This window comes from Dryobates pubescens, chromosome Z (assembly GCF_014839835.1).
Source record: "Dryobates pubescens isolate bDryPub1 chromosome Z, bDryPub1.pri, whole genome shotgun sequence".
Classification (NCBI taxonomy): domain Eukaryota; kingdom Metazoa; phylum Chordata; class Aves; order Piciformes; family Picidae; genus Dryobates; species Dryobates pubescens.
The window spans coordinates 57,350,435-57,377,161 of NC_071657.1; the positions used below are offsets into that span (position 1 = coordinate 57,350,435).

A 26,727-nucleotide genomic window follows, 5' to 3' on the forward strand; every position below is an offset into this window, starting at 1 on the left:
CAGAGATGCAGAAATATTTTGGAAAGTTTGAATTAACATAGGTGTTCACAAAATTGAGTTGTTTTCTTTTTGTTGGTTACCCTATAATTGCAGTTTCCAAAAAGTGAAACTAATGCATCCTTTTCTTAAGTTAGTGAAGTATATAAGCTAAGTGGAGGTGTTTAGTAAAAGCAAAACAGACAAACAAAAATGAAGATGAAAAGCATATTAGTGTTCATGTGTGTTTTAGAAGGTTTTCTCATGTTTTTGAAGCAAAGTCCTTCAGTTCTGTTACTTGGTCCTATAAATTAAAAGGAAACTTAGTAGTGGTGGGGTTTCTTGTTTGGTTGGGTTTCCATTTTTTTAAAAAGACATTTTAACTTGTTTCTTAGGTAGAATTTCAGTATTTCACTCCTGGACACTCTTAACACTTTAGTCCCAAGCTGTATCAGATTCTTCAGTTAATACAGTTACCTGTCAGTGTTACTGTTATCAAGAATGTCTTGCAGAGGCTAAGCAGCTCAGGATAGTATCTGCACAGCTTCTAATGGGATTTCTGTGCTGAAAGCAGTGCAGCTATTTCCACCCTGTGTAGGACCAAAGCTACCAACGTGGTCTGCTCAGCCTTAGCTGCTGCAGTTTGGTGTCCACCAGTTCCCGAATACTGAGAAGCATCACAGAAGGATAACAGATATTTTGGTTGACAAAGTTAATCCAGGCTCACATCCTCATGCCTCATTTGCTGGTGCAAGAAACCGAAAGTTGGTGGCATCAGCATCATTAGCCCCAGCTCTGAGTGTTTGTTGTTGGAGACAATGACAGAGTGAAATTGTGAGGGAGGATGTAAGAAGCCTGTGCTGAGGCTGCCATGGTTGTTATCTTAGCCTAGCAAAACCAAACATGGCTAGTTCTGTCTGCAGTGACTGTATGAATTAAGCAGTCCTGGAGAGCTGGGAAGGTTAGTGCAGACAGCTGAATGAGTTTGGGGGATAAGGATATGCCCTGCACTGCTCTCTATATTCTTTTGACTTTGTCACAATCTGGTGTTCTGCTTACCTCATTTGTTCTTACTATTGGAGAATTGACCCTAATTTATCTTTTTCCAAGCAAACTGTAAGGCATCATACTTGAATGCTTCTTCTATGCTCTAGCCTTATTTTTATTTTCAAAGTATTTTTACATAATTTTTTTAACACTCATTTTTGCTTGAAATATTTTGTTTTCTTGCAATGTTTTGTTTCATTTAAATGTAATAGAGGATGATCTTTTGATTGGAAATCTTCCCACAATTGAAAGGCTTTGTGACACACCACCAGGTATTGTACTCAAAGCAGATTTACATGTTAACTAATCATCCTAATACACTACACCTAATAAAACTCTATTTCTTTTGAAAAAAATTTCTCCAGCTGTTTCTGGTATCTGGAAGATACAAGTAGATTGAAAGCTCAGCTGCTTAACAGGTTACATGTTGCTGAAATCACCAAAACTTGGTATAACCACTTATATAATCTTTTGTCTATTTCCATCCCCCCCCTGCAACAAGGTGAAACTTAGTCTTGTTTCTTTGGTTTGTCATTGCTTGCTTTCAAGTGAATACATTTTTACTTTCACAGTCCTTTATTCTCATAAGAGAAGTAGGTTAAAAATGTTTCTATATTTACATATAATACAAATATTTTCATGACAGCTGTTTAGCCAGTGTTAAAATTGTCAGACTCTTTGTTCCTAAGCTGAACTCAAACCATTGGACCCAGTTTATTTGCCCCTTTTTATGGCCAATGATGCAGTCTTTTATTCTGCAGTTCAGCAACCTCCTTGAGTGTATCAGTCCAACTGTCTGCATGTCAGCACAGCTCATGAGCTGTTAATGATTGCTGGGACTGAGGCAGGTGGCAGAACACAAGAGCCATTTTTGCTATCACTGGAGCCTTTTGCTGGGCTGCAGCCTGAGAAGCAGTAAGGCTGCCTTGGTGCAGCTCTGTGGTGTCCCATCCTTCTGAACGCTTACAGCAAGTGTGGAAGGCCCAGTGCACTGTGTTGTATTTTCAGCTGCAAAGCAACAAAACAATGGCTTCTAGAAGTTAGGTGAAACACTTGTGTTTGTTTCTATTTATTGATTTTTTTTTTTTTGAGGAGAATACAGAGATTTCTGTGAATCAAACATTCAAAAAGTAGCAAACAGTCAGGAGAGGCCAAATAACAGAGACGCTATCTCATTTGTAGTCCCTCAAATACATCTGAGAGAAATGTGTATGGATGCATATATATTTATATTCACTTTGGTGTTCCTCAAAAGTAAAAGTGTTGTTATTCCTCTTGAGTCTCCAGTTAAGAAGTCGGTATTTATCTTGTACTGAGAGGAATTTTATATTTGCACTACTCTGCATTATTTTCAAATACCAATATTGAAACATACAAACGGCCATTACAAGTAAAATACTACATTATTTGGATGTTTTTAAACAATCTGGTATAATTAATGAAGAGTAATCACCTCCTTTCTACTCTGCAGTTTGTGGTCCCTTAGTAAATGGAGGGGAAAAGACAGTAAAACACTCCAGCAACCATAGTGCTACATCCATTGAGTGCATATTTTGGATTTAGTGGAGAATACTCACAGAGTTCAGTATTTCACCAACCAGAGTTTCTGGTTGCTGTTAATTCATTTTCCCATTGCACGTTTGCTTCTTGAAATCATGATTTTTGGATTCCTGACATAATAGAAAATCACAGCTTTTATTGATAGTTTTCAAGGAGAGAAGGAAAATAATCAGAAACATCAACCAAGAATTGCCTGAAAGAATTAAAACAACCTGCTGTTCATATTGGAAAAAAAAAAAACCAACAAACAAATAATGGTGTTTTGTAGCCAGCATCAGAATGCTTCATTCATACAAGAATTTTTGGGTTTTAATACTTATGACTAGAGTATCACTTTTGATCTAAGAAGGCCTAAGTGTTGCACTAAGCTATGTTAAAAATCATAGTGCTGAGAAGTGTTCTGAACACTTTACTACCTTAGTGCAGTGAGGTACAAGGTAGCAGAATTAGACCAACTCTTGTATTTTACTTTCTTGTTATTACTATTTCTTTTCATTTTCTCTGAATTTAATAATTTATCTGTCAAGGACATGGTCCCAACTTCTTTTTGCTTCTGAAAAAGCTCAGAAAGCACAACCACTGTTTTAGAGTAAATAGGATTAATTTGCCATAAACAATACTGTAGTGAATAATTTTCTTTCTACTTTATAATGTGAAGGAAAAATGTCACATTTTGTTTATTAATTGAGAAGCATTGGGCCTCCTTTGTGATAGATAATGTTATGTGACAGAGGATATTTTAGCAGTGCTACAAACAATTAATAAGATGATATCCACTGCGCTGCTGTGCTAATAAAAAGATGCAAATTCTGGTATTGCCAGTGCACATAGAGAAAATTGGTGAAGAATAAAATATTTTTCATCAATCATGTACACAATTCAAAAAAACCTTAGCATAAGGTTTGAATTGGGGGTTACACTTTGTGCATTTTTAGGCATATATTTTGTTGGCAAAGGCATCTGTGAAGGCTTTGCCAACCGTTTCTGCTTGGGACTTGCAATCATCTTTGGCTGAAATACTTAAAAGAATGTTCAACAGTTCATTTATTTGGAGTAACATTAATGTATTTGCATTTAAGTTCACGCATACTGTAAATGTGCACCTTGCATTTTTGTGATGATATTGTTGTGCATATTTTTTCCCCATACAATAAGCATACAGTAGGGATTAAGTACTCCAGTCAGTGTCTAATTTTGTTTGGATATGTTGCCTTCACTTTCCTCAGTGGCCATTTTAATGCAGTGTTCTTCTGTCTCATACGTACCTTCTTGTGTCTGTCCATTTACGTAATGTCATACTGATAGTCCTGTTTCCTTAGGCTGCTAAGCAGTGTTCTGACAGTACGATTGTACTACACTGTGTTTATATCTTTCTACCCACTCTGGGAAGTAATACTCAAGATGCTTCTGTGACCTTGATGGTAGTAACTTCTTGTGAAAATTACAGACTTAAGTCAACTGCTCTGAAATTTTCTGTTAAGCTTTTTGAAAATTAAACCTATACGCTGTATGTATTCTAGGTGTTTCACGTGGTCCCAGCCCCGTCAGCCTTGGAAACCAGGACACCTTGCCTGTTGCAGTAGCCCTTACTGAGTCTGTTAATGCCTACTTTAAAGGAGCAGATCCCACAAAGTTAGTTAAATAGTGAATTGTTTTGAATGTGATAAGTTACAGTAAGAAAGAACATTGTTTTGACTTTTAATATTTTTTGGGAAAATGTATGTACATCAGAAGCGGGATTCAAAGGGGTTTTCTCCCCTTGGTATAAGTGACAACAGTGGCTTAGTGCTCTGTATTGGCCTGCATCCCACTAGCACTTCAGATACCCCTGCTTTACAAAAATGCCTTCAGTAAGAACACTGAAAAAATGAGAAGGGATTTTATCATAGTCGGGTGCTGCATGTAAACGTGGGTGCTTAAAAGCACCTCATCCTCTCTTATGTGCCTGACGATGCTACTTAGGCTTTGCCTAACCATAGTGTGCAATATTTTCCACAAAACTACTGTATGCTTAACCAGCTAAACTTATTTTTTGTTTACTTAATTCATCTCACTTCTAATTTGAATGTGACAGTACTTTGTCACATTATCCCTTTTGAAACTAATTTTCTGGGTTTAATTCAGTTGATCAGATTGTGAAAGTACTTGATTGCTGCAAAATCAGTATTAAAACTAGGCAGTTAATGAGCTGCAGTGAAACTGATGTTTTCATTCTCTTCTAGATGTATTGTGAAGATTACTGGTGATATGACAGTATCATTCCCTAGTGGGATTATTAAAGTCTTCACCAGCAACCCATCTCCAGCTGTGCTCTGCTTTCGAGTGAAAAACACAAGCAAACTAGAGCAGATCCTTCCAAATGCGCAGCTTGTATACAGGTTTTGTATTATTTTTTTTTTATATAATAATAAATGACATAATTTGTAAAATGTGAGCTGTTGTGTATGTAAATCAGAATTTTATTTCCTGAATTGACCTTGCTCAGCTCAGTTCTCTCTACTGCCACTACTAAAAATGCCAGCAGCTACTGGACTTGAAACTTGCTCCAGGTATAACAGGAGTCATACAAAATAGTTTGGAAGTACAGCTGTGTTCTTACTTGCATTTTATATTTTATTTTATATATATTTTATATATTTTTTTAATATATATAAATAAATATTATATTTATTTTATATATATTGTATTTATTTTATAAAGTAGTATAAAGATTAAAGCAAATTTAGTAAGATTAAGTCATGAAACAGTAGCTTTAAATGGAAAACCCATAGTAGGAGCCAAACCCAATCTCTCTGGTGTAGTTTTAAGGTGTCTCATTTCTAGAGTAGATCAGACACATAACTGTATCTGCTTGGAAGAATTGTTAATTAAAAAGGCTGCAATTGAGTAGGATAATTGGTGAAACAGTTCTTAGAGATCTTCTAAAAGAGGAAAAAAAAAAAAGCTGGAATTGTTTTAGCTGTCATCTGTCTCAGCTGAGCTATTTCTGTTTCACTTACTGGAGAAATTACTTGGAAACAAAACTTTTTAGATGTTATATTTTTTAAATTACTGAAATAAGGTCAAACCACAGGCATCCATTCTTCTGTGTTTAATTTCATTTTGATCCTTCATACTTAATGATTGATTCATACAAAAATCAAATGTTACTACTTTTTAACATGAAATGTTGGCAGAGCTGCATCTGACAGTGCATTGTACTAAAAAAAAAGTGTATTTTGCAAAAAAGTGAAAGTGCCCAGTATTTTTGTCTGAGTGCTTTAACGCTTTGGCTCTAACTAGACAGGATTGATGTGATGGATATTTATGAAGTTAAACCCATATAGTAGTAATTGGGGTTTTCATTATACTCTGCAAAGAGTATCATTGTGGTCAAGAGGGCCAACAGTATCCTGGGGTACATTAAGAAAAGCGTGTCCCACAGGTCTAGGGAGGTTCTCCTTCCCCTCTACTCTGCCCTGGTGAGGCTACACCTGGAATACTGAGTTTTAGGCTCCCCAATTGAAGAGAAACAGAGATGTGCTGGAGAGAGTTCAACTGAAAGCTACAAGGATGGCTTCAGGACTTGTACTTCTCTCCTGTGAAGAAAGGCTGAGAGACCTGGGGCTGTTTAGTCTTGAGAAGGCTGATAAGGGGATCTTACCAACATCTGTAAATATCTGAGGTGTGGATGTCAAGAAGAAGCTGACGGTCTCTTTTTGGTGGTGCCCAGTGATAGGACAAAGAACAATGGGTACAAGCTAGAACACAGAAGGTTCCACCTTAACATGAGGAGACGCTTACTTACAGGAGTGTGACAGAGCACTGGAACAGGCTGCCCAGAGAGGTTGTGGAGTCTCCTCTGAAGACATTAAAGACCTGCATGGATTCATTCCTGTGCAGACGGCCCTAGATCACCCTGCTTTGGCAACAGAGTTGGACTCTAGAGGTCCCTTCCAAGCCTTAACACTCTGTGATTCTGTGATTTGTTTAGTATTTATAGAGATTAAAGTTCTTGATGAGAGTGATATTTGTGGTGATGTCAGAATTTGTGATTAAAATTGCGCTTGGTTGAGGAGCAGCAGAAAGATTTTACTACTGTTTTCATTTATTTGAATTGTGGAAGGCCTCTGCAGTGATAAGTAGGTGTTTGTGTATTTTACTGAAAATGGAAATTTGATTAATCACAACAGTGCATTGAGAACCAAACTCTAGGTAATTGAACAGACATAAATCACTACTATAGGACATTCAACCCATCACGGTCATATTTACTGTGTTCCAGGTGCTCATTGTCAGTTTTCACTCCACAGGCATATTCTGCACTCCCACTTATGATGAGTGCAGTACCTCACTGTATCTGCAGACAGTAGGAGAAGGTTTTTGATTCTTGTGCAATTCTTTTTTCTGAAACAGTTTTCTTAAAAGCTTCATCCTGACTCTGTATAAACCTGCAGCAATCAGAACTGAAAATACTCTTGGTCTGCGGCACTCCATGCATCAGTAGCTCTGAAACAGATTTTGCTTCTGCTGTATCGTGCACTCTAAACTTCACAGAGAAGTGATCTAATAAATTGCCACTAAGGTTGAATGCAGTTATCTGAGAAGCAATTGTTTATAATGATCTGAAAATCACTCTTAATTTAAAAAAAAAAAAATAAATGAAAGCCTATACTCTACAAATTTTTGAAAGTATGGTAACACAAACAAGCACAAATCTTAATTTACTATGTTAGTGAAACTGTGTCACAACCCAAGCAAATAATGATTATAAGCTTTATTTTAAACTGGGTAATGTTCCTTTTCAAATACCACTTTTATCCCCACCTCCCACACATCCTTATGGCACCCTATTGTATTTAAATCACAGGTGTGGTGTTATATGTAAAATCCAAATTGAGCATTAACTGCTTGTAATGTAGATTATCAGTGGAGGAAACTTGCTGCTGCATAACCTGGAAGGAGAGTTTTCACCAGACAGCAAGAAGTTAATTTGTCTTAATATTTAAGAAAGTAAAATTGTGTGTTACAAAGCATGAGGAAAAAATTTTTTCTTGAAACTGAAGAAAGGGAAAAATCTCTCACTTTTAACTTCTAGACATATAAGTCTATAATAATAAAACTTGGTGTCACCTTCTGACTCCTGCTTTTCTTTTTCTTTGTAGTGATCAGTCACAAAGTGACTCCAGTACTAAGGATTTTTGGATGAACATGCAAGCTATAACTGTCTACCTCAAGAAATTATCAGAGCAGAATCCATCTGCATCCTATTACAATGTGGATGTGTTAAAGTATCAGGTAAACACGTTTTTACCTTTGGAATTTTTTTAAGGAGCTCTGGCATGTTTGATTATATACTATTAAATTAAAAGAATGGTTCTTTGCCTGTTAACATGCAGATGAATTGTCATCCCTCATCTAGTCCAGTTCTGGGTATGTCACTATTTACAATGCATAGGTTTTGTCTAGGCTTAGTGCATTCTGGCTATGCTTTGTGTCATTCCTTTGGATTCAAAACCCATTTCAGCTTGTTAGCATGTCACTCCAGTTCATGTGTGCAGGGTTCAAATGCTCCTTCTCTAGGTGCTTGCTAGCAGAGTCACATTTTCTTTGAATTTAGTGGGTTTGGTGAAGCCTTCTCTGAGTTTGTATTTGTACTGTCCTTGATTTTGCCTCAGTTTTGGATGACATTCAGACTTCTCGCAGCATAATGGGCATCTCATCCTGCAAGCCATTTACAGGCATGTGAAGGACAAGAATGTCATCAGTAGTCGTCACCATGGATTTACCAAGGGAAAGTCATGCTTGACCAACTTGATAAACTTAATAAAATTACTGCCCTGGTGGTTAGGGGAGACCAGTGGGTATTGTCTGCTTAAACTTCTTGAAGGCTTTTGACATGCTGTTTCCCACAGAATCTTCACAGAGAAGTTGGTGATGTACAGGCTGAATGACTAGACATGGGGGTGGACTGAATATGGGCTGAATGGCTAGGACCAGAGAGTGGTGGTCAGCAGCTTGAAATGTATTTGGATGCCAGTAACTAGCAGTATACCCCAGGCGTCAGTTCTGAGTTTCCAGGTCTCATTTAACAGCTTTGTTAATGATCTGAATGGTGGGACAAAGTGTACCCTCAGCAAGTTTGCTGATGACACAGAGCTGGGAGGACCCTCTGGATACTTCAGAGGGTCAGTCAGACATCTAGAAGGACCTCAAGCAGCGGGAAAAATGGACTTAGGGGAATCTCATGAACTCCAGTAAGGGAGGAATAAGCCCATGCACTGATACATTCCAGAGACCACCCATCGGGAAAAGGATCTGGGGATGCCATGAGACAGCATGTTGAATATGAGCCAGCAATGTGCCCCTGCTGAAAAGGCAGCAAATGGTCTTCTGGGCTGCATTAGGAAAAGCATTGGTAGTAGGTCAAAGGGTGTGATACTTCCGCTCTACTTGGCACTGAAGCAGCCACACCTGTCCAGTTCTGGGCTATCTATTGCAAGAGAGACATGCAGGTACTGGAGAGAGTCCACAGAGATGATGGACTGGAGCATTTCTCCCATAAAGAAAGGCTAAGGGAGCAGAAACTGTTCAGGCTGGGGAAGGCTTAGCGGGGATCAATGTATACAAATACCTGAAGAAGGATGTAAAGAGGATGGAGCCAGGCTCTTTACACTGGTGCCTGGTGACAAGACCCAGAGGCACTGGACACAGCATAAAACACAGAAGGTTCCCTCTGAACATCAGGCAACACCTTTTTTCCTGTGAGGGTGACCAAGCACTGGCTCAGGTTGCCCTAAGGGATGCTGGAGTCTCCACCTTTGGGGATACTTTAAAGCGATATGGACATGGTTCAGGGCAGTTGACTCAAGGTGGTCCTGCTTGACCCAAAGTAGTTGTACCAGATCACCTCTGGCACTTCTGCCTTCCAACTGAGACTATTCTGTGAGAAGATGTTTGAAGTTATCATAAAAACTTAAGACAGGCAGACTCGCCTCAAAAGGAGAACAGGTGTTTTCTAGGCCTGCATAGAAACAGTTGAATATCTGAGAAAACTCTTTATATCAAAAAAATAAAGAAGCCTGTCAGTCCAGCTGTTAGTACCATTGCAGTATCCTCATCCTCCCAATACAGTTTAAGATCTTGGCATACTGTATCTAGCAAAAGCATATTGGTCTCACAAGAATTCCTGAGAAAGATGGAAGGAAAAAACATATCATTTTGGATTTGCAGCCCAGTAAGCCAGTTGCATGCTGGGATGAATCAGAAGAAGTGTGGTCAGGGAGGTGATTCTGACCCTCTAGTCCATTCTTGTGAGACCCTACTTGGAGTACTGTGTTCAGCTCTCGGGTCTCCAGCATAAGACAGACATGGATCTGCTGCAGTGGGTCCAGAGAAGGTCTGGGAGAATGAGTGTGGAGAGTTTGGGTTGTTCAGCTTGGAGAAGAGAGCTCTCTGGGGGACCTTATTGCAGCCTTTCAGTACTTAAAGGGGACCTACAGAAAGAGATGAGGAGGGATTCTTTATCATGGAATTTAGCGATAGGGCAGGGTGAATGGTTTTAAGCTGAAAGAGAGCAGTCTTAGATTAGATATAAGAAAGAAATTCTTCACAGTGGGGGTGGTGAGACACTGGAACAGATTGACCAAAGAAGCTGTGGATGGTCCCCTCCCTGAAAATGTTCAGGGCCAGGTTGGGTGGGGCCCTGGGCAACCAGAACCGGTGGAAGCTGTGTCTCTGCCAATAGCAGGCAGGTTGGGCTTAGGTAGTCTTTAAGGTGCCTTTCAACCAAAACCATGCTGTGATTGCAGAAATTAGTGTGGAAGTGCCTTAGCTATTTAAGGTCTTTACTGTTGGGAAAAATAAGGCACTGGCATGCAGAAGCACTGGCAGACAGAAAAGATTTTGGGCTGGAAAGGAAAGGTGAGAGGGGACACCAGGACGTGACCTAGAATTTTCCTCAATTAGACTAGGAAGTTGATAGAGATGTGGCAGTGCAGTAGCACAAGCTCAGCTACAGAAGCAGCATCCAACCCTCATGTTTTCAATAGGTAAGGACTGTTTTGCTGGCTGCCTGTCCCATAATGGCAGGTTTGATTATCTACAGTGAAAGTAAAAGAATGGTTCTTCGCCTACTAGCATGCAGATGAACTGTTATCCCTCATATAGACCAGTTCTGGGTATGTCACTATTTGCAATGCATAGGCATTGTCTAGATTTAGCTCATTCCAGCTATGCTTTGTGTCATCCCTTTGGATTCATGACCCATTCCAGCTTGTTAGCATGCCACTCCATGTCACCCTGCTTCTCCATGGGCAGCCAAATTGGTACGGCAAACAACTGCTAAGGATGAAGCCATTTTGTCCCAAGCATGCTCTTATGTGAGGCAGGACACAAGACTAAAAGAAAACTATTTTGCCTTGTAAAACCAGAACAGCAAGGAGGCTTCTGGGACAGGAGTGTAAATTTCAGTTATTTCAGTTTAAAACTAAAAGAACAGGAATTACATTAAACTGCAGCAATCTTCAGAATTCTGTGATTAAGGACTCGGAGGACAAGTATTCTCTAGATCCTTTGCCAGGATTTAGAGTTAGATTCATTACTATCATTCCCCAGTTCTGCCCAACAGGAGAATAACTTTAATTAGGCTACCGTCAGTGGTTTATTCTTTTACAGTGTTGGGGTTTTTTTACAGGTATCTTCAAACGGCATCCAGTCTACTCCCTTGAATCTTGCAACTTACTGGAAATGTAATGCTAGCACTACTGATGTGAGAGTGGATTATAAATACAACCCAGAGTCTATGAACGTGCCTAGTGTGCTGTCTAATGTCCAGGTTGTGGTACCAGTAGATGGAGGAGTAACAAACATGCAGTCACTTCCACCTGCGAAATGGTAAGAGTAATGCTTTCCTTTTTATTATTTCAGATTTATTTTGGTGTATTCATTAGTGTCAAAGCCTAGACAATTTCACAGGAAGGAGCAGATAAATCTTTTTGGTTTGTTTGATAAAATGCACAGATATGTTAGGGCATTTTCTGTCTGAAGCAGATCCTGTGCAGCCATCTCATATAAACTAAAATGAGACGATATGCACCCATTCCAGTGGTGTAGTAATATACACCTCACAATACTTTCATTGTTTGCTTGCTTTCAGTCAGCAGACAGGATACATACTTCTAATACAGGAATTCAAAACCAAAATCTCTTAATGGTTAAAAAACATGTTGTGTGTGTATATAGGTACATCCATAAGAATATAAGGATTAGAGAGAGAGAGAGTAGAAAAAAGGCAGTTGTTAAAAAGATTTCTTGGTTTTCTAACTTAAAAATTAGCTTCTAATTTAAATGTTTTAAAAATTCCTTTCAATAGCTGCAGAGCTTTTTATAAGCTAGATGTCATTCTGGCTCTCAATTCAAGTGTCATACATATTATTACCTGACTAGCAGCTACCTGCCACCACCTTAATAAGCCTTACATTTACAGTAGCAGCTGAAAGTGAGGCAGCAGTCTCGGGTAATTACATTTCTACAAGCTTGTGAAAACAAGCACAGGGTAGTGGAACTAGACAAAGCCTAGAGCAGAAAGTGAGCAGAATCCAGTCCCTGTCTGTGGTTTAGCAGCACATAGATACTTGCCCAGCTGTCATGTAATTCCTGGACTGTTTATTTCAAAGAGGGCCTTTTTAATACGAAGAGGGCAAATAAGTAGAAGGAAGTTGGGCTTTAACCTTGCTACTTATAGATCAGTTTACCTTATAAAGCAAGGTTCAGAAGAATAATTAATCTGCATTTATCAGGAGACTTCTAGAGGCAATGCATTTAAATGTGTTAATTGGACAAATTAGTTGTCCAGCATCATTTGAAGTGGAAAAAATCCTGGCAAGGCTGAATCAATCTTCTCTTGGTATTGACAGCAAGACTGAGTGCACCCTCAGCAAATTTGCAGGTGATACCAAACTAAGTAATGAGAATGGTAAGTCTGAAGGACAGGATGCCATCAAGAGGGATCTGGAGAGGCTGGAGAAGTAGGCTGAGGAGAATCTCATGAGGTTTGATAAGGGAAAGTGTCAGGTCCTGCACCTAGGTCAAGGCAATCCTAGATGTCAAAACTGAGAGCAGTCCTGCAGAAAAGAACTTAGAGGTGCAGGTAAACGAGAAACTAGACATCAGCCAGTAAGTGTGTGCTTGCAACCCCAAACACCAATCACATCCTGGGTTGCATCAAAAGAAGAGTGTCCAGCAGTTTGGGAGAGGTGATTCTGCCATTTTATTCTGGTAAGACCTCACCTGGAATACTGCATCCAGGTCTGGTACCCTCAACACAGGAAAGACATGGACCTGAAAGGGGCCTGCAAGAAGGCTGGAGAGGGACTGTTTCCAAAGGCCTGTAGTGATAGGATGAGGTGCAGTGGTTTGAAATCAAACGAGCAGATGTAGATTGGATGTTAGGAACAAGTTCTTTACTGTGAGGGTGGTGGAACACTGAAACCAGTTGCCCAGGAAGTTAGTTGAGGCCCCATCTTTGGAGGTATTCTAGGGCAGGCTCAATGAGGCTCTGAGCAACCTTGATCTAGTGAAGGATATTCCTGATCACTACCTTTGGAAGTCCCTTCCAACCCAAAACATTCTATGACTCTATGATTTTAAGGGAGCAACCATTGTAACCTTAAGCTTACTCTGAGCAAAGGCAGGTTCAGTAGCCTCCCTGACCAATGTGACAAGAACATATGGTGAAGGGAGTCTCCCCGTCCAGGATTCTTCCACCAGCTGCTCTTTAATGATTCTTGAGCAAGAGCAGGACCCCCCAGCCAGAGCATCTAATGTTAGCTAGGAAGACTCAGATCTTAATGACAATTCGGTTACAGATTCATCAGATGAAGAAACTTGAGTTCAGATTCTTTGTCTTCCACTTGGACAGCTTCCCATGGCTAGAATGCTAAGTCTAGAAAGCTGATGGAAAAGAGAATAAATGTATAGTCATGTCCCAGACAACTCCAGTATTTGTCTTGTGCTACCTGTTTGGTTTAGTGGATTAGGTGGTGGGGTTTTTGTTTTATTAAAAATAAATATCTTATAACTTGACTTGCAAGTAACCACTACCATCTGTGCTTCTTGTGTGAGCATTTCATTCCTGCTGCACGAATGTGTATCAGCCCTTCACACTGCTCACAGCTTTCAGGTGCTTACTTTCCTTTGATGGAACTGCTGCATAGTGCTCCAGGAGTTAAAATGCCCTGTCAGCTTAGAGACTCTGGTGCTTGGTGCCCTTTTCTGCTGCCTTACAGTGTCAGAAGTTAGCTTAAACTCTGTGTCACTTATGACAACTCATTTTTCTAGAATGGAAATGCTGGATCTGGTACCTGTTGCTAACCCACTGTTCTCCTACAGGAACGCAGACCAGATGAAAGCATATTGGAAAATATCGAGCATTTCAGAGAAGTCTGAGAATGGAGGCAAGTTGAACTCCTTTGTTTTCTCATACAGAAACATTGTAACAGTAAAAAAGTTATCATTTTAGCCTCTTCATTCTCACATCTGTCTAGAGGTCTTCTCATGCTGTGTCCTAATTACTAGTTCATCTTTTATCATTTAATTTCTTCCTGAGATGTCCCTGCCCATGGCAGGGGGATTGGAACTAGATGATACTTGAGGTCCCTTCCACACCTAACAATTCTATGGTTCTATGACAATAGCAATTGTAAAAATACAAATTTATCAATTAGTTCAAAAACCAGTGAAGCCCTCTAAAAGCAGTTAGTAGCTCTAAAGTAGTTTGGACTTGGGAGGAAATAATCACATAAATGCTATTTGGTAGTTCAAAGGAAAATGTTTAATATCTTTATATTTCTAGGCACTGACATTGAAATAAAGTAGAAAGAGGTTCATGGGAAAACTGAGGAGAATTGAAAAAATTTTTAAAAAATCTTTGCTGAAACAGACTAAACAATACATGATTCTTGACTAACGTTTTGAGGTTGTTAGCTTTGACCACATGTGACTGCAGGAAAAAAAATGGATCTATGCGCAGCTGCTCCAGAGTTGTCATCTGTATAGCATTGCATAAGGTATCAACTGGGGTCCTCTGCCCAGCTGCCTTTCTCTAAGGTCCAGTTAATGTCACAGTCCTTGCAGCCCCTGCAGGTGCAATGTTTTATTGAAGCAGAAAAACAGGAGCCAAAGGGAGGCATCTCATCCTCAGAACTTTGCATGGAGAACTGAATTCATGGTGCAAAGGAAAGGCCTTTAGCCCTGCTAAGAATTTAGTGAAGGGCACAGATTTGCTGGTAAATACGACTGGTTTCATAAAGATACCACAAGCCTGGGAAAGGAAGACATCTTCTATTTCTGCAGAGGCTGCAAAGTTGTGATCATTCAAACAAAATCAGAGAATTTTATTTGACAGAGGTTGTGTCTGGTGTACTTTGCTGTTCCCTGACCTCACAGTTCTTGCCACCTATCTTCCATTACTATTATGTAGGGGCAGCCTTGATTTCATTGGTGGTGGTGGTGGTTTGGTTTGGTGGTGGGTTGGTTGGTTTGTTTGTTTTCTTTCCCACTCCATCATTTAAGCTGTGGAGTTTCTTTAAAAGACAAACAAAAAAAAATACACTAAAACATAAATGTAGCCAGCCAAAGAGCCACTGTACACCTGCACAGCAGCACAAAATGACAGGGATGCAGATGGCATCTTACATGTGTTCTCATATGTGACTTGTAAATATCCCACTGCTTCCACTATACTTGCATCTATTCCCACAATTTTTCATCCCCTTTTCCTTGAGTATAAACACATACTACTCACAATTCAGTGTTTAAGAGAAAGTAATACTATACTGGTCTTGGAAACAAAGAGAGAAGTTGCACAAACACTTAATATTAGGGTGAACATCTTTAAGTCTTCTTTAGTCTCTTGTACACAGTGGTAAAATGTTTGTTGAGGGGTTCTTTCTTATGGTCCAACACAATCATGTGAGCTCCAGTTGCAGACAGATAAAACACAGAACAAACTTCCTAAGCACTTGACTATATGAGTTTACATACTTAAAGTGGAAAGAAGTTCAGTTAACCCAAACTGCAACAGACCTACTGAATAAATTAAATGGACCTTAAACCAAATTTATCAAGAAAAAGCCATGGCATAAAGCAAGGCATTAATTCCCACTTTTAACTCACTAATATTTCAGTTACCTACTTTCCCCATAATTTAGCAGTTTGTATTGACTAGGAGTAGCAAATTCTTTCAAAGTGAAAATAGTTGACATTGATTATTCCACTATTAATTATTTAAATCTCTTTTTTCCATCATATTTTGCAAGAACAAGAAAATACTTGTTTAAAAAAGAGAAAAACAGACTAGAAACAATGTTTGGGGCAGGGTTTAATGGCTCACATTGACTACAGAAATGTACTTACAGTAAATTTGAACTGTTAGTGCTTTCTAATAGCATCAATGTGATGGGGCTTCACCAGTGTCTATTAAAAATAAGAAATTTCTGGAGGAAAAGTATTTAATCAGGCCTTGTCTTTATCAGGAAAAATAAGAACTCCTTTCCTCTGGGTACGTTGCTCTACAGCTGCATTTCTTCCAAGGGTTTTGTCCATGTACATTTGTGTAGGCAGAGCATGACAACATTTAAATGTTCTGGTGTACTTTCACATCTGCTAATTAAAAATACTGCATGCAAGAACAGGTGATATTAAGTGCTAACAGACCAGCAAGCATAAGTGATGATTATAGGGACCAACCAGAGGGTAATAGGCCCTTACCAGACTAATACACACATTCACAATCATCTTGCAGAGATGAGTGTTATTTCTCTTCAAGTCATTCACTAGTTGTTGCTGTAAACAGAGTATAGGGACAAAACTATACTTGTCCTCTCCTCTCTGAATATCTATGTAGGATTACTGCTAGGAGTAGATCTCCAAGTTCACCATGTTAGTTTCACTTCTTACAGTAAAAGTTTTGGGAGATTGGTTGTTCTGCAAAACAACACAGCTTTCCATTTTTGTTATTTTTAAAGGCTCTGGATCCCTCAGGGCAAAATTTGAAGTTTCAGAAGGACCTAGTAAACCAGCTACACTTGCAGTGCAATTCATTAGTGAAGGAGGCACCCTTTCAGGAGTAGATGTGGAGCTTGTAGGCACCGGCTATCGGCTTTCCCTCCTTAAGAAGAGATTTGCCACTGGTAAGCCAATGTATTCTGTAGCGTTACATTATAAAATACAAAACTGTTAAGTGATGCATAAATAAGTAACTTTTGTAAAAACATGGTTGAAGACTGTTTCACAGGGAGTCTTTGGTTTGTTTTTTTCATAGTTACTTAAAGTGTTCCAAGGGAAGGACTGACAAAAACCTCTATATCTACTGACTGCAAAAAACCCTGCCTTTATTTTTCAGGGCGGTATATGGCAGACTGCTGATGTACCTGTGAAAGTCATTGGATCAAAGGAGTGCAAGAAGCTCACTTTGCCCTCTCTACTTTTCAAACACTATTTCAACATGCATTAATTTTTTTCAAAACATTAACCTTCTTCGAGGCTGAACTACAGAACCGAAAATGCACTTTTGAAAGTCATTTTGCAAACTCTTTCTTACTTTGTAATAGCACTGAAGTTAACTCCAACACTGTCTGTAAATGATCAACTGCAATATCTGGAAAAATTTGTTTAAATTTTTTAAAGTTTATATAGATGAAGTCAAAAATAGTAATCCATAGTTGTAACAAAAGTATGAACCTGTATGTTATTCTGTAAACATTAAGCCTAAAAATGTAAGAGGAAGAAATATTTGAGCTTTCCACAAGTAATACTCATTTTTCAGATTCATTAACTGCCAGTTTCTAAAGGAAGCCAAGGCAAAGTCTCACACAGTTTTTCCATCTACTCATGCCACAAAACCAGCTGAGTTAGAGATGTATAAAAGAAATGTAACATGATGCCCATGTACCATATATTATTAACATGTAAGTTGTTTTATATTGGTGTGTTTTTTCCTAAGTGCAATGTGTTACAGAATTGCAAAAGACAGCAGGAATTTGCTTCTGCAGTTAGTAAATTTTTGGGGCGTTGTGATTGTTTTAATTAAATGCTGTAGATTTAATTTATTTTTATATGAATTGCATAACATTTGTGCCTTTTAAAAAAAAAAAAAAACCACACAAAACTGTGCCTATCCAATTTTTTTATTCATGTGCCTTGCTTCCTTCTTCAAAGTTTGGCCTTTACTCGAGAAAGCATGTTGTTTGTATAGTACACACAACTTTATGAAAATTCCTTTGACTGGGATTTGTTTAGAAGGCAGATTTGCAAAAACTGGGGATCATTTTAAGAAAGGTTTAAAATACTGGATTGCTTCCTCATGGGGTAATTGCAATAAACGCAGCTATGGTAAAGGGAGATGCGTCATGCAGGACTTGGAAACTTGGAGATAGTGACTTTAACATCACCAAAGATGAGGATCCTGAAAGATCAAAGAAGATGGTAAAAGCAGCCTCTTAAAAGCAAACAGTATTTCCTTTCACTTTGACTGCACTTCTTTGGACTTTGGATGCTTTGGGGGTTGTGTGATGTGAATGTAAAAACATAGTGCTTTGGGAGGAATAGCATTTTGGAAGGGTATTTTGTTGGCAGCAGGATGACAAGTACTGCCATGTCTCTAGTTTTCTTCTATAACCACCGACTTTAGTTACTGTCATCTAATCTGCTTGACACAGCCTAAGCACAGGGAACTGACATGTTAGTAGTGGCTTTCAAAGCAAGTCACTAATTTAGAAAATTATTATATATTTGTATTATTAAGGTTTGTTTTTCCGATGGCAAAATCAGAAGTATTGGTGCAACATAATTCAATAAACTGCATAGGAATAGGAACTTCATAGGACCATTTCGAATACCAGTATCTACTTCAAATTCTCTTTTAAAACCTTAAAGCATGCTTGAACTAATTCATGCAGAACCAGTAATGAACTGGACTGCTGAAGCTTTACAAGCTTGTAGAGGCTACGTAAATTCTAATGTATACTACACACTTTTGCAGATGAGAGTTCCATTGTTAGCACTAAGCATATACTGTACTGTAGATTTGATGATAAGGGGATATTTGGCTCTTAATTTGCTAAACTTATTGAATGGTAAATTTGTAGCTCATGAAATGGTACAGCCTTGTTGCTGGAATCTTAATTGTAACCTGCTCTGTAATCAAACTGTGTTTAACATGGCAATATTTTATTAACGGAAACCCAAAATTGCATTGCTCTTATCAGTGAAGCATTGCTTTCGTTTCTAAGTAAAATGAAGTAGTTGTGTTTCAGCACTTTTGAACCAGCCTTCATTCAGGGGATACATACATTTGAATTGGGTGCAGGTTACAATTTGGAAGCCATACAAGTTTATATAGACTTTTTTTGTAAAGAAATTAAAAAAAAAACAATGTAAAAAGTACATGTAGCTATCGGATTAGGAAAAGAAAAGGTATGTAGCAAGCTGGTTCTTGCTTGTGTATACAGCAATATCCGTTGTAACTGCCTCCTAAGAAGACTAATTTGTAAACACGACTCTAAAGGATCTGAATTTTTATGAATTGTTATTCATCAGACTGTAAATGAGAGCATACAAGTTTATCGTACAAAAATTGTAAATACTGCTGATTTTTCATAAAATGTAAATGTTAAGAAAAAATGCACCCATAATAAACGTGTAATATATATAATTTAAATACGGACTTATGTTGCCTGTGCTTTTGCAGTTAGTCCCACAGAGCTGCTGAGCCTCTATCGAACACTGTAAAACTGTTAACCAATTTTTATTTATTTTTATTTTTAAAGTGATAAGGCACAGAAATAATACATGACATGACCTCTTTGTCTGTTTGAAGAACAACACAGGCTTCTGCAGAGCTGCATCTTCACTAAACAAAAGCTGGAGATGTCTGCAATGCCTAATGCTAAATTGCTATGCCTAACTAATACCTTAGATTAGGCAAAACTGTGGATATGTTTATCAGAAAGATCTCAGCTTTGTAGGCATGAGCTGTTCTCTGTAGGTGATGCTACCAAAGGCTGTACGTTACTCAACTTTTTTCATAAACCAATGTTTTGTTGAGTGAACAGGAAGAAAATCAGTGGCAAGACTAAAGAAATTATTTCTCTTTTCTTTGTGTGTGGCACCAGTCTAAAAAAGAAGACAGTTAAGTCTACCTGTACTACTTTACTGCCCTCAACAGTCTGGGAGAGTAGTCCTTCTAAGCTGTGAGAAAAGCAACAAAGGTCAAAACTGAACAAATGCACCGAATCTGTTTTGTTCCTACTAATCCCACAGCCTGTATAATCTTAGTAATTAAATACTTTTTAAATTGACTTCCTCAGCTGGCTGGATATCTTTGCAATAAGTATCATTCTTTTCATGCTAGAAAGCAGCAGTCCCAATAGCTTGATTCTTATCTTCTGCCGGAAGGCAGGAGTGAAGAATGCAAGCGCCTGATGGTCAGATGGAACGGTCCATCTAGCCCAGTAGTCTGTCTTCAACAATGGCTGAAGGACAGACTGGCACAGAGAGCTCTCTAGCAATTTACTTTCAACTTCCTTCACCATCCTCCATTATTGGTTAAGGATATAAAAAGGTGCTCAGTTCTGGCATTCATTGAACTTCAAATGTCAGGGATTACTGCTCTGGCACTTCTGTTAACATTTGACTTCTGTTATTGTCAAGTCAGTGCCCATGTACTACTCACAACTACTACAAACTGGATTTATACTGCTCAAGCAGGTTCGTGATTATCTAAGTGCATGATCAGGTAATTTTTCAGGGATAACTACCTCTGCCACTGCCAAATAATGTTTATGTAGGGTGTTTGAAGGAGCTAAGGTTTTTGGTTATCAACTGGAACAGTGTGGGAGTTGTATATGTGGTGGGTTTTGCTATCTAACCAGAAATGAATGTCTTGCATCATTCCAAAAAGGATTACATTTCAAGTCACGTGTTTGAGAAGCGTGAGATAGGCATCTTAATATCTGTGTACCTTTCGTTTTCTTGGAATTGCTAGATGATTGGTTTCCATTTCAGTTGTCATGAAAGGGCAGTTTTACTTTAGAGGAAGCAAGAATAAAAAGTCTGGATAGAGTAAGCTAAAAACAGTTCCAGGAACTAAAGCAGCAAATAACATGTTACTCCTCCATGTTATGAAGTTTTAAGAACTCTACATCTTTGACAACAAACTCGGTGCCAAACAAACACAGTGTTGCTCTGGCATTCACAGGAGACAGGATAAGGAAATTACAGAGAAAAACAAATACAGAATGTAGTTTTCACTTTAGGTGAGGGGGAGAATACATATTTGACACAACTTTGCCACAAAGGAGTTGAAAATTTAAAAGAAGTTGTCAAGGTGATGGGCCATTGCAGCTATTCTCTTGGCATTTCACAAGGTGTTTGAGAAGCTACTCAACCTTCTCAAAACTGAAGGGGTATCTTTAGTATCATGGAAGAGCATCAGCATGTCTTCCCTTGCAGCAGTGCTGCTCTGTGCAGCCATGAGCTACGTTACTGCACTAAGGGCTAACTGAGGTTGTGGACTACAGCTCATGTAAGCATCTGCTTTTGCTTCCAGGCATCAGTAAGTTTCCTAGAGGAGTAAATGGGGAACCTGTACCACTACTTCCCTGACCTATGACCTTTCAAGATTGCTCAAGGTGGCAGCACATTTGCCAGCTGATCCCCAAGAGACATCATGAAACACATTCGAAATCAGGCTTTTGGTGAACAGCATCTTCTAGTGTTTCTTCCAAGGGATGATTCGGCATGAACCAGTCTTAAAGTAACCTGGGTTTGGTCAAAAATGGTAAAACCATAACTTGTGCTTCAGTTCATCCCCTGTGTAGGCAGCAGCAGTGGAGTCCTTTGCTACCAATGATTAGGAAAAGCCAACAGTTTTCACAAGTTGAAGCTTGATGCTGCATCTTTCTGCAACTGGTGATTGTTACCTCAACAACCTGTTTACTAGCAAAAATGGTGCTGAGGTTTACCTTCAGAGAGTCATTCCCAGCCCAGAGGAACATACATGCAGCTATATCTGCTATTCATGTCACCAGTAAAGGTAAGTGTGTCTATGTACCAACACACAGCAGGAAACAGTAGTATCCAGAAAATATGTTCATTACTCAAATCAGTGTCCAAGCTATTGTAGCATCTGAAGCAAATCTTAAGAGCCTTCCCCTATGTCCAGCAGCACCAGCACCCTGCTATGTCCTTTTCACAGAAGCTGCAAAGTATGCACAAAAGATTTTTGCATCAAAGCCTGCAAGAGTTAACTGGTAGCATGGGGAATGTTGTGCTGCTATATTCAAATGCTTGTGTTTTTCTTGAACTAAGAGAACAGTAGGAATTGGTTAGTGTGCATAGTGAGCAACAGTATCTGCCAGCACCTGTGTGCCAGTCTGAAGATGGGTAACCCAATTACATTAAAATTCTTGTTAAATATTTTCCATTCCATTCTTCTAGACCCTTTAAAGCATTCTCTGCTTGCCTCTGTGTCTGCACCATAAAAGTTCAGCGAAGCCACCTTCTCTCCCAGAAAGGCAGGAGTTTACATTGTTACTGCTGACATTAGTAAATAATGATACAAAATAATGTTAGATCACATCAGGTACTTTCAGTGTTCCTCTCTGGAGATATTCAAAACCCATCTGGATGCATTTCTGTGTGATCTGCTATAGGTGATCCTGTTCTGGGTTGGAATAAATGATGTTTCAAGGTCCCTTCCAGCCCCTAACATTCTGTGATTTCTGTGATTTCCCAAAATGTTTGTTTCCTGGCTCTCCAAAGAGAACTCTGAGAATCTTGCACACACTCTGCTGTCATCTCTGTATCCCAGGTGAAGAATATGCTAAAAATAATGGGGCAGTATTTCTGTAGTGAATAATCTGGTGTCATCCTTGCAGAAGAAATCCCACTGCATTGACATTCAAGAGATCTTATTGCTGTACTTTTAAACCCAGGGGGTTGCTGGTAAGGGCCATAGCTCACACCTTGACTTAGAAAGATCCTTTTAGCATTGGAGTGATCTGCTTCCAGCCATAGCTAAACTTGGAAGAGGAGGCTCAGAGGAGCCGTTGCTGTCTACAACTGCCTGAAGGGAGGCTGTAGCCAGGTGGGGGTTGGTCTCGTCTCCCAGGCAACCAGAACAAGAAGACACAGTCTCAAGTTGTGCCAGGGGAGGTTTAGGCTGGATGTTAGGAAGAAGTTCTTCATAGAACTTCTTCATAGAGTTCTTCATAGATTGGCCATTGGAATGTGCTGCCCAGGGAGGTGGTAGAGTCACCATCACTGGAGGTGTTTAGGAAGAGATTGGATGGGATGCTCAGTGCCATGGTTTAGTTGATTAGATAGTGTTGGATGATGGGTTGGACTCAATGATCTCAAAGGTCTCTTCCAACCTGGTTAATTCTATTCTATTCTATTCTATTCTATTCTATTCTATTCTGTTCTATTCTTAGGCCTCTCCTTTTTGTCAGCTAAGAAATTCTGTGGTCTGATCATTTTGTAGAGCAGCTACATTCCTCTGGGAGGGAGGGTCCTCAACTCTGCAGAAGCTGCCACACTTTCTGGCTGTGAGCAGACTATGGGCAGTTCATCTGCAGTGCCTCAAACTGAGCTCAAAACTGGAAGTTGGAGCATAGAGGTTCTGGAAAGAAAGGAACAAAAACTGAACGCTCTCTGATACAGTCACCAAAGAATCATATAATACCCTGTCTTAAGCTGACTGCCTGGACTACACAACCAAATATGAGTGACAACTAAGTCAGCATTACTTGATTTCATTTGTTGTTTATAATTAGGTTGAAATAGTATGGGCAGGTAGTACTTTAAAAGGTACTTCATACTTAGATTTTGCTAGATGTTCATAATGCAATAATCCTATGATTGAGATGCCTACGCTAATTAAAGCCAACCAAACTGCCTTAGGCTACAGCTTCACAATGAGCTATCTGAGCAGTTCAATACTGCCTGAAGACACAGGCCATGGTCTTCATCTTCCCCCACCATACCTGTACCAGCTCTAGCATGAGTAGTATCTGTTCATGAGTCAACTCACCAACCAGACATACACTGAAATCACAAAAAAAAAAAATGCTAAGCTTAAGCCAATTAAAACAGCTTGCATCAGGGTTAGACAAACATCAGGCACAGGAATTGCCAGCCTAAGAGCAGAGGAGTCGTAGGGAATAAGATCTCTCCCTTTTGGCAGCAACGTGTCACCAGTCCAGCTCAGCTGTTCACTACACCACAGCCAGAGAGGGGAATTAAAAGCAGTTGTCTCCATTGACACAACGGGAGACTTCTCAATAGTGGCTATAAACCCTGATGTCAGAAACTGTAAGAGATTGATAAGAGCAACTACAGAATACAGAATTAACTAGGTTGGAAAAGACCTTTAGATCATAGAGCCAAAACTATCATCCAACACCAATCAACCAAACCATGGCACTGAGTGCCTCATCCAGTCTCTTTTTAAACACCCCCAGTGATGGTGACTCCACCACCTCCCTGAGCAGCCCATTCCAATGACCAATAACTCTTTCTGTGAAGAATTTCTTCCTAATATCCAGCTGTGGTAGGTTGAGAGAGGGCTTAGCTCTCCCTCCTCCACAGAGTAAGAAACCACAACTAGCCCAGTCGAAAGAGCAAGCTATATATTTACAAGCATGTATGGAAAGCAGGTTATATATAACACAATATATACAGGTATTTACAATATATACACAGAAATATACAGCAAAGATAAATAACACAACAAAAATCCCTCCCTGAAGGAGGGATCCCCTCCTTGGAACCCCGTCTCTCCCCCCCTACCTCCCTTTTTCCCCAAAAAGGGGTTAGAGAGAGAGAAAGGCAAGTTATAAGGAAAAGAGTTGTTAGTAAGCTTCAAAAGCCCATGCAGGATTAGCTTTTGCTTATCTGAAGGCCAACTCCAGCAGTTCGCAGAGAGAGCAGGCAGGGAGAACAGGCTGAAACTCCCCCCAACTCCCAAACCGAACTGAACTGAGGAAAAAAAAATTCCAACTGCTTCACAATCTAAAGCTGCATTTTTGTTTATCAACCAATGAAATTCGTTTAGAATATCAGAATGTTTTGGTTCTAGTACCGAAAACATTAGCCAGTGTGTTCCAGCAGTGTTTGTTCTTAAAGGCACAGCCTCAAACGACCACACCAGCCTAAACCTCCCCTGGCACAGCTTGAGACTGTGTCCTCTTGTTCTGTCACAGGTTGTCTGGGAGAAGAGACCAACCCCCACCTGGCTACAACCTCCCTTCAGGTAATTGTAGATAGCAATAAGGTCTCCCCTGAGCCTCCTCTTCTCCAGGCTAAGCAACCCCAGCTCCCTCAGCCTCTCCTCATAGGGCTTGTTCTCCTAACCTCTCATCAGCTTTGTTGCCCTTCTCTGGACATGTTCCAGCAAGTCAACATCTTTCCTAAACTGAGAGGCCCAGAACTGGACACAGGACTCAAGGTGTGGCCTAAACACAGGGGGCAGGAAAGTCCATGTAGATAGTTTAACTGAGGATGATAGAAAGGAGTTTGCTCTGTAAAACAACAAAAATATTTCACCTCCATTGTGTTGGTGGACCCCATACTAGCTGGAAATGCTGGGATCAGTAAGAACACAAAAGATAGAGAAAGAAAAGTGATAAATATGTTGCGAAATTTCTTAAAGGTTAGCTAGATCACAGGGTAAAAATACTTTGCAATCCAACAGTAGCTAAAGAAAGAAGCTAAATATTTTTAAATGAGCAGATCAGATAAACAATAGCTCAAGGATTTAGGAAGTTGAATAAGCCATTCTGTGGATGGTTAATTTTTATTTCAGCGAGTCTTAAAATGATGGAGAATATTATAGAATATTATAGAATATTATAGAATATTATAGAATAGAATAGAATAGAATAGAATAGAATAGAATAGAATAGAATAGAATAGAATAGAATAGAATAGAATGGAATAGAATAGAATGGAATGGAATGGAATGGAATGGAATAGAATAGAATGGAATAGAATAGAATAGGATAGAATAGAATAGAATTAACTGGGTTGGAAAAAAACTTTGAGATCATCAAGTCCAACCTATCATTCAACACCATGTAATCAACTAAACCATGGCACCAAGCACCCCATCCAGTCTCTTCCTAAACACCTCCAGTGATGGTGACTCCACCACCTCCCTGGGCAGCACATTCCAATGGCTAATCACTCTTTCGATGAAGAACTTCTTCCTAACACCCAGCCAAAACCTCCACTGGCACAGCTTGAGCCTGTGTCCTCTTGTTCTGGTGCTGGATACCAGGGAGAAGAGACCAACCCCCACCTGGCAGAAGATTAGAAGGAAGAAAACCCTGTACCATTACACTTAACAAAACCAAAAATCAACAACCAAAAAGAAAATAAAAGGTGGCAAGCTAAGTAATTGTAATATAGAACTTCATAAGAAAATGAAAATACAGTTAAGATAATTAGTATCTATCATGGATGTACTGAACTGATGTCTTAAACTAATTTAGGATTAGTTGAAAATCTGGATCATATGAATAACATGGTCAAAGGAAAAAAGACTTATGTAAGACACCTGATTTAGCAGTACACAATGTTTCACAACTACAGCACAGCAAGAAGATTACAGATTAATAAAATTAGTATTAAGATGTAAATAAACAGGGAATTATCTTTAAGCACATTTCTGGTTAATTCCTGCAGACTTCATAGCATCTAATATTGTTCCAGTAACCTGATGTTAAAAACCTGAACTTTTGCAGATGAGAAAAGACTGAAGGAGAAAACAAAAAAGTGAGATCTTATGTATAAACAAGTTTTACCAGTGAGGCATCGCACAAAATTGTAGGAAGAGACTTTAGGATCAAATAAAGAAAAACAAAATAACATCACTTTGGGGTAGCTAAGGATTTTTCTGAACTATTCTAAAAAGACATCCAGGGCTAAAAATCTGCATGTCTTCTTGGGATCAACGAAGAGCTTAAGCTTCAGGGGAACTCTGGAGATCGTTTAGCCATTTCCCCTGCTCAAACCAGGGACAAAGACTGGAAGTCTTGCCAAAATAATGATCCAGATTAATGAATTCCTCAAAGACATTAAAATGTAGTTTAACAAAGGAAA

General features: G+C 39.2%; 1 protein-coding gene across 1 annotated transcript in view; it reads left to right on the top strand.

Annotated features, from left to right (window-relative positions):
- FCHO2 (FCH and mu domain containing endocytic adaptor 2) overlaps positions 1 to 17,719 on the top strand; it is a 101,934-nt gene extending 84,215 nt beyond the window's left edge. Inside the window, exons 20-26 of the mRNA XM_054179083.1 lie at positions 4,104 to 4,215; positions 4,806 to 4,961; positions 7,728 to 7,860; positions 11,258 to 11,457; positions 13,954 to 14,018; positions 16,590 to 16,754; positions 16,967 to 17,719. Of these exons, the coding sequence (XP_054035058.1) occupies positions 4,104 to 4,215; positions 4,806 to 4,961; positions 7,728 to 7,860; positions 11,258 to 11,457; positions 13,954 to 14,018; positions 16,590 to 16,754; positions 16,967 to 16,989 (854 nt within the window). The 3' untranslated portion in view covers positions 16,990 to 17,719. The remainder of the gene's footprint in view (positions 1 to 4,103; positions 4,216 to 4,805; positions 4,962 to 7,727; positions 7,861 to 11,257; positions 11,458 to 13,953; positions 14,019 to 16,589; positions 16,755 to 16,966) is intronic.
- The last annotated feature ends 9,008 nt before the right edge of the window (positions 17,720 to 26,727 follow it).